Below are 8,492 nucleotides of genomic sequence, written 5' to 3' on the forward strand. Positions count from 1 at the left end.
AATGTGGGGGATGAAATTATTTTATAGCTATATATATATATATAATCAGTCACTGTTGCGTCTTATTCGTTGCTCTACACACCACTAATCTAGTAGTGGCGTGGTGGCTAAGTTCTTGTTGCTTTTAAATATTAATTAATTCAGTTTTTCTAAAAAAATTAACTAGGAGTGAAATCAACTCCAGACAACTAATTAAAAGATAGATCTATTACCAAAAAAAATTTATTATTTTAATTTTTCGAATTTTAAAATAAAAAATAAAGAATTAACATAGTTGTCTTATATTATAATTGATCTTTTAAAATTTTTTAATTAATACCTATAGATTATGTATATATGTGTTGTAACAAAAGAAGAAACATAATTAGGAAAAGAAAGATTGTGTATCTTATAACTCAAAAAAGTAAAAAGGATATACATATATATATATATCGTCGTTTGTGCAGCAGAAGCAGCACTATGCACTTTGCTTTGCTGACGGCTCAAAGAATCTAATACCTACGGCCACCAGCTTTTTATTTTATATAAGTTAGCCATTTTTTATTTTAATCTTTATTATTTAACCACCCTCTAGATTGGAAGAAAATTAAAGAAGCAAGATCTAATTGCTTTATAAAACAAACAAATCACCTAATGCAAGGTGGAAAGCGGGATCAATAAAGAGGCAGAAAAGACAAAATAAGAGTTAGTTAGTGTTAGTATTAGAGATGAAAGCCATGTGGCAGTTGATTTGTAACTAATTTGATTACCGTTAGTGTTCTATTTCATATACATAAACCATCAGTATTAAGCCGGCCAAATTTAATACCGTAATATATGTAATGATAGACTAACAATATTAATCGATAGACAGACATGTGCATAAAACTTTAACTCTCGTCATAAGGACAAGACCTACAACATGACAGACACTCAGAATATGCAACTGAAGCATAGTCAGTACATTTTTCAAGCTCTACAGAAAAGACTACTCTGGTACCATAATGTAACACCCTTACTACCAGAATATCACAGTTTTGGCTGCACCACTCTGATAGTGAGGAGTATTACAACGACTTCCATACTTTATAATAAAATAGGAGCCTTTGCAAAATTCGAACCGTATAAACTATTCTTTTTAAAAACCGAAAATACTTTTTGTTTGAAAATGCACACACACACACGCACACACAAGATACAATATTAATGATGAGGGATAAATAAATAACACACACGCACGCGCACACACACGCACACACACAATAACTAAGTCCTTTTTGGCGAGGGATAAATAAATAATGACTAAACTAGTATAACGATATCAAATAAGTAAAACGTAAATAAACTCTTCGTAAGCTTCTTTGCCCGATTCCTGAAAAGATAAACCTGTAGGGGGTGAGAATCTAACTACAGGTCTCACCACAGATTTTCAGAATTGTTATAAGAAGATATTTAATAAGAAAACTATTTTCAAACTCAGTGATTCCCGTTGTCTTATGAATATTTTGAAAACCAACAGTTTAACCATCCAAAAATTCAAAACCTTTTAAAAGAAGTCAGTTAATTATCCAGAAATCCAAAACTCGCTTTTCTTATAAAAGGATCTTAAAAGTTTCATAACAGTATGAATGACCAAACTATTTTAAACATAGGTTCATTAAGTCTATGCTGAACCAGCTTGATATTTCATACTTTACTAAATCTTAATCAAAGGCCAATTACGCAATCAATCAACACCATCATCAATTCAGCATCAATACTCAATCTCAAAGTTCCACACCAGAATAAACACAGGCAAAACAAACAAAGAAAACACAAGTATAAATAGTAGTTACAATAAGTAGCTCAGATAGCAGTTAATAACAGTTAAGCAATTAGGCAAACCAAAACAAATTCAAACCCAAACAAAGCATGCAAATGCATATGATGCATGTCTGTCCTATGACTGATGATATCATTTGTCGGTTATATAGCCAACCCGACATGTCCTGGTAGCTAATCTTGGACAGAAACACCCATTGCGAAACAGGTGGACCTGAGCTACAACCCCTTTGCTACTACCCGCTTAACCCAAGTGGAATAAACCACTACTGCTGCTACTACCCAGGCGGGTGTTTAAAAACTCAACCTGGAGCAAGTAGAGTAATCCACTACTGCTGCTACTACCCAGGTATCACAATTACTGATCTGGAGCAAGTGGGACAAACCACAATCCTTACTACTGCCCAAGTACCTCAATCAAATTAAATGTCATTTTCAAATTCATTCTCAATATCATTCAATTTCATTCAAAAATCATACTTTAAAATCATAATCTCATCATTCTTCATTCTCATTCAATCATCATCATTCCTCTCATTCCGTCCATTAATAATTCAAACTTAAAACATACTTCATTCTTTTCTAAATAAATCAATCTCAAAACGTAATCCTTTTCTTAATAATTCAAAATTAAATTATAAAAATCCAAATCTTTCTAAATAAGCACTTTAAACGAAACCTCCAATTTTTATAAAAATTTTGACATCATCTCCTTTAAAATTCGGACTATGCCACCCTTTTCGGGTCCCATACAAACATTCCTCAAACCCTTCTCAACCATTTTCAATATCTAACAATTTTCAAATATCAAATCCTTTCCAACTTTTAAACCAATGTCGATTTCAAATCGGGTTCAATATTAAACCACTTCAAACTTCAACCATTTTCTATATAAACTCATTTTTCAATACCAATTCAACTCCAAAACCAAGAAAAACCATTTTTCATCTTACTCAAATGATTTAACTTTTCAAATTCATTTTTATCAACAACCACACACCACTCAGCAATCAATAATTCAATCCAGTAAACAACCACGTACATAAGACTCACATAATCACAGAAATATATTTTTCACATCAATATCTATTTATAATAATTCTGTAATATAAAAAAATTAAGAAAAATTCCTACCTTGTTTGCGACTTAACTACGCGACAAACTCCATTTTCTCTTGGCCTATAACCTCGGTAGTCACAATCACAGCCCATTCTACTCTCGCAGAAACGGCGGCAACCCCAAACGCAACATGCAACAACCAGGAATCGATCCTACATTTCCAAAACCTCAGAATCTTTAGCAAATATCACAGAATACTGAATTTCAAGGGTTTTCTAAAATAAAAATGCTTACCGTAACTAAGGAGTAATGATTGAACCAAATGGCAGAAGCTTCGGCGGTGGTTCCGGCGGCCACAAAACTGTTCCCGATGCCCAGAATCACGGTGACACGACCTTCTCCCCCTCCGGCAGTGATTCCCGCAGTAGCTACCCCCTCCGTTCTCTCTCCCATCGGTTCTCCTCTCCATGGCCACGACGGACCCAACGACAGTAGTGGTTCGGCGATGGCCCAGCAACGATGGCGGCGAACCCCTCGCAGCTCCACGAACGGTGACGCAGACAGTGGCAGGGACGAGCTCCGTGATCGTGTTGTTTCCCTCTCGGCCATCCTCCCTCACGCAGATCCTCTGTCTCTTCTACGACAGTTCGACAACGACTTCAACGAACGGCGGCGACGGCTTTGCATGGCACAACGGTGGCTCCTTCTCGCGAGCACTCTCTTTGTCAACCTCCAGCTCAACAGCGACAGCTTCGCAGCCCACAGCAGCGCCGTCAGCAGTGGCGAGACCCACGGTGCCAGCGCGGTCTTCCTCTATTTCTCTCTTCTCCCACGGCTCTGGTTCTCTCTCTCTGTTAACTAATTTTCATATCTCAAATCATATTCAATTCTCAGAATCATTTCCGATAAATCAACCAAAATCAACTTCAATCTTCTCAAATCATTCTAACATAATTCGTAAACCAAATTCAAGAAACCAGACCAACAATAATCAACTCAACAAAACTAAATCAACAAATAAGAAAAATCAGCATCCTCAATAATTCAATAATTCAATAAGATAAGTAATCACATCCATCCAAAACAGTTCAGTCTAACCATAAAACTCACATAATAATAAAATTCATTTTTCATATTATTATCGACTTATAACAACTCTTGAAAGTAAGGTGAATTTAAGAAAATGCCCCTACCTCGATTATCGAAACCCGAAAGCTATGAAACGCATCAGAAATTCCTTTTTCCTTCTAGCCTGTAGCAGCAGCAGCTTCAATCCCGACTCGCAATAACTGGAACACGACCCTACATTGCCAAAATCTCAGAATATCTACCCAAACATAACAGAATACTAATTTTCAATGGTTCCGGAACAAAAATGCTTACCATAACAGAATACTAATTTTCAATCCCGATTTCCACTCTTCTTCCTCTCTCTTGCCTCTTTTTAGCTCCTCTGCGTAACCACCGCCACGGCACTCAACAGTCATTGGCGCCGTCAAGTCCTACCCAACCTCCACTCACCGCTGCGTCCTTTCCCTCTTTCTTTCCTCCTCCACTCTTTCACTCTCTCTTTCTTCTTCTTCTCCTCGCCTTACCTTCGCGAGCCTAGGACCACCGTCGCCTTCTGTTTTAGCCACCTTTTACAACCCTAGAGCCACTGCCGTTGCCTGATCGCTACCGCTGCCCCAACCCGTTCCAGCTAGCCCTCCATCTCTCGCTGACATAGAGCTCCAGCCCCTGTCCAGTCCGCGGTTCCACCCGCTCTTTCCCAGTCTACAAACCCAAAGACCATTGAACCTACATCACGCAACCATTCGAAGAAATAGAAGAGAGAGAAGTAAAATACAGAAGGAAAGAGAGAGAAAGAGAGAGAGAGAGAGAGAGGAAGGAGTTGGAAGAGTTGACGGACTCTGGCGGCAGCAACGAGCTCAGAAAATGGAAGAAGAGATAGAGAGGATGGGGTTAGTGGTGGTGGTGGTGGTGGAGGAAAAAAGATGATGCAGATGATAATATGGGTAATTTGGAGTTTTTATGTGATTTTTTAGTGTTTGGATAATTTTGTTATATGGAACTCATGTTTTATGGGTACAAATGGTAATTTCCTTTTTTTATGGGTAGATGTGTCAGCGTTTTCAACTTTCGTGGGTAAAAATAGTAGTTTACTCTTTAAACTAATTTTCATTCCCTAAATCTTATTTGATTTTAGTCCATAGGTCGATTTGAATTAAATAAGCGGTCATTACAGTTCATTAATTAAAAATTAATTACGTTACGTGTTAAAAAAAATAATTATCTAAATTAATCTTTAAGAATTATAAAAGTAAATATTTTAGTTTTTTAAAAAATTAATATATAAATTAATCTCTAAAATTTTATTCCAACAGATAAATTAGTTCCAGTTTATTTTCTGGCATAATAATTATTCAAATTAGTTCCCAAAAATATTAAAAATAGATATTTTAATCTCCAAAAAAAATTAATATATAAATCAATTTTCAATATTTTTTATCAAACAAAATGGTCTCCTATCCATTTTATTTTTATTATATGTCAACCATTAATTCATTATTATTAGCTTAGCTTTGTGTATATAGACAATGACACTAACATATTGATACACTATTTTCGTTGAAAACAAACCAGATGAATAATAATGCTTTGAAATTCAAATTAAAATATTTTCTTTTAATACAAATATATTTTTTAAAATAAGACATCTTTTGATTATATTAAATACAAAAATATCAAATAATTTTAATTTTGAGTTTCTTATAAAATAATCTCTAATAATTTTATTGAACATTGTTATTGAGTGACTATATATATGCAAAAGCTCTTTTTATATTATAAATACATATATAAGAATCTAATGAATAAATTTATCATTGTTTTTTTCAAAAAATGTAAAAAATTATGGTACAATATTATTGTACAATTAATAATAATAATAATAATAATAATAATAATAATAATTATTATTATTATTATTTTATTTTATGTTACTTTTTTTTATGGCGGTGGACTGTTATGTTTGACGGAAAAAATGTTGGGGATTAATCTATATATTAATTTTTTTAGGACTAAAATATCCGCTTTTAAAATTTTTAGAGATTGATCTGGGTAATTACTCTACCAAAAAATAAATTGGGGATTGATTTGTCTGCTGGAGTAAAATTTTGAGGTTGTTTTTGTGTATTGATTTTTCTTGGAGATTAAAATGTCTATTTTTAAAATTATTGAGAACTGATTTGAATAATTACTCTAAAAAAATTAATCACCAATATAAAATATATGTATTTATATACAAAAATATAATAATAATTTTGTAGTTAATTTTTTGCGTGCATATAACAATTTTATTTATATTCTTTGAATCAGAAATATTTTATCTAATATTCCTCATGCGACTTAACACTAAATCTAACATGTAATCACCGTGAACAATTATAACATGAACCTTGGAATATGATGGGAAAAAAAAAAAAGAGTAAAGTATCGTTTTTGTCCCTAATGTTTGGGGTAAGTTTCAAAGTTGTCCCCGTTTTAATCGTCCTATTTAAGTCTCTAACGTTTCAAATTTGACTCAATATTGTTCTGCCGTTAGGGATTCGTTAACAGAATTGACGGCGGGACAAAATTGAGACGATTTTGAAACGTTAGGGACTTAAATAGGACGAAAATGTTAGGGACAAAAACGATACATAAAAATAAATGTTAATTTAATTTTATCTTTCAATAATATTAATTTTTTACTGTACATAGTATTCAATTATTTTTTAATTACATCTAAATAAATTACACTTAATCGCATTGCTTTCATTTTAAATAAATTTATTTTTTTATAATTTTAAAGAATTTTGATACATTAGAGACAAAAGGAATAATTTATATTTTATTGTATATATATTTTTTTTCTGCAAGTTTATATACTAGTCATTCTACAAACATTTCATGATAACTAAAAATCTTTAAGAGTAAAATTATAAAAAAATTAATTTATTTAAAATAAAAGTAATATGATTAAGTGTAATTTACTTAGATGTGATTAAAAAATAATTGAATACTATGTATAATAAAAAATTGATATTATTCAAAGATAAAATTAAAATTTATTTCTATGTATCATTTTTGTCCCCAATGTTTTCGTCTTATTTAAGTTCCTAACGTTTCAAAATTGTCTCAATTTTGTCCCGCCGTCAATTCTGTTAACGGATCCCTAATGGTAGGACAACATTGAGTCAGTTTTGAAACGTTAGGGACTTAAATAGGACGATTGAAACGTTAGGAACAACTTTGGGACTTACCCCAAACATTGGGGACAAAAACGATACTTTACTAAAAAAAAAGATACGAGAACAATTATACCATGAAACTTGGATAAATAATCTCCATGACATAAGAGACCTACAAACCAACCAATTATAATTTATGAGAAGTGCTAGGAAGTTAGTAATTTTTATAATTTGTAGTTATTAAATAGTCATTAATGATGTTTATAATGATGTATAATTACTCATTTTTTTATATGATTACATGCTGACCAGAATTTAATAAAGTTGTTGGCCTAGACTTTTTTATGATTTATATAGGAGTTCGTAACCGTCCTAGTAACATATTAGAGCCGGTGAATGGTTACTTTTTATTTTTTTACCCATATTGCTTGTAAAGAATATAGTAATATGGTACATTACACTGCAATGCAAAGAAGAAGTGGAAACTATAAACCAAATGATAAATATTGAAATGCTCAAATAAAATAAGAATTCATCAAAGTTCAACACCACATTATAGCTAGTTAACTAGCTTTTAATCTCAAAGCCAAGGCTTAATATTTCTATCAAAGATGCCTGGTCCATAGGTTGAGTTAAAGATGAGAACAAGCAATGGAAACTGCAACCAAATGTATAAAGCAACTGGAACAGAGGCAAGCAGAATGATGGGAGTGACAATCCATGATCGGTTTTGTAGCATAAGGAAAAGAGCGGCACAAAAGGCAGCCATCATAGTTGCAAGAGAGATGAACATAGCGGAAAGGCCTATGATGAGCCTTTTGGGCAGTGACTCGAGAAAATCATCCTCTGCATAGCGAGAAGTGAGGAGCCCCAGAAACACAAGCAGGGAAGTTGTGGAAGAGAAGGGTGACACTGCATCTGATATTATAAACAGCATAAATAGGTTTTTATGCAAGAAGATTGGATATCCATTGTTTTGGTCATTGCCACCGGAACAGTGAAAGCAGCAGCAAAGGTGATGGTAGCTGCAAGGGCTGCTACAAGAGCACAAGAACTTGCCGTTTTTTTGGTCCATTTCTCACCTTCCTTCACCAAATCCCTATGTTCCTTTGTGAACAATTCTCTAGTTGTCAAATTGTTTGAGTTTAATTGTTCCTTTACCTTAGGTGGCGTGATGCTCTCCACTTCCTACATACATAGACAACTCCATGAAATTAAAATACCAAGAACTTGTGTTCAAATTTATTTGTCAATTCTAATTAACCTAAAAAATAAAATAAAAAACATTTATTATGAAGTGAAATGGAAGAATTTAGATCTTCTAAAGTGATAAAGTTAGTAAAATGGTAAAATGATATATTGGAATAATTTGGTAAAGTTGCATAAATCAAATTGATTTGT

The 8,492-nt window shown here is 33.0% G+C and overlaps 1 protein-coding gene across 1 annotated transcript; it reads right to left on the bottom strand.

Annotated features, from left to right (window-relative positions):
* Window positions 1-7,671: 7,671 nt before the first annotated feature.
* LOC112778910 (uncharacterized) lies at window positions 7,672-8,166 on the bottom strand. Its single transcript, XM_072228567.1, has one exon. It carries the CDS (start codon window positions 8,164-8,166, stop codon window positions 7,672-7,674), a length of 495 nt encoding a protein of 164 aa, XP_072084668.1.
* Window positions 8,167-8,492: the final 326 nt, after the last annotated feature.

Source organism: Arachis hypogaea, chromosome 19, assembly GCF_003086295.3.
Source record: "Arachis hypogaea cultivar Tifrunner chromosome 19, arahy.Tifrunner.gnm2.J5K5, whole genome shotgun sequence".
Taxonomy (NCBI): Eukaryota; Viridiplantae; Streptophyta; class Magnoliopsida; order Fabales; family Fabaceae; genus Arachis; species Arachis hypogaea.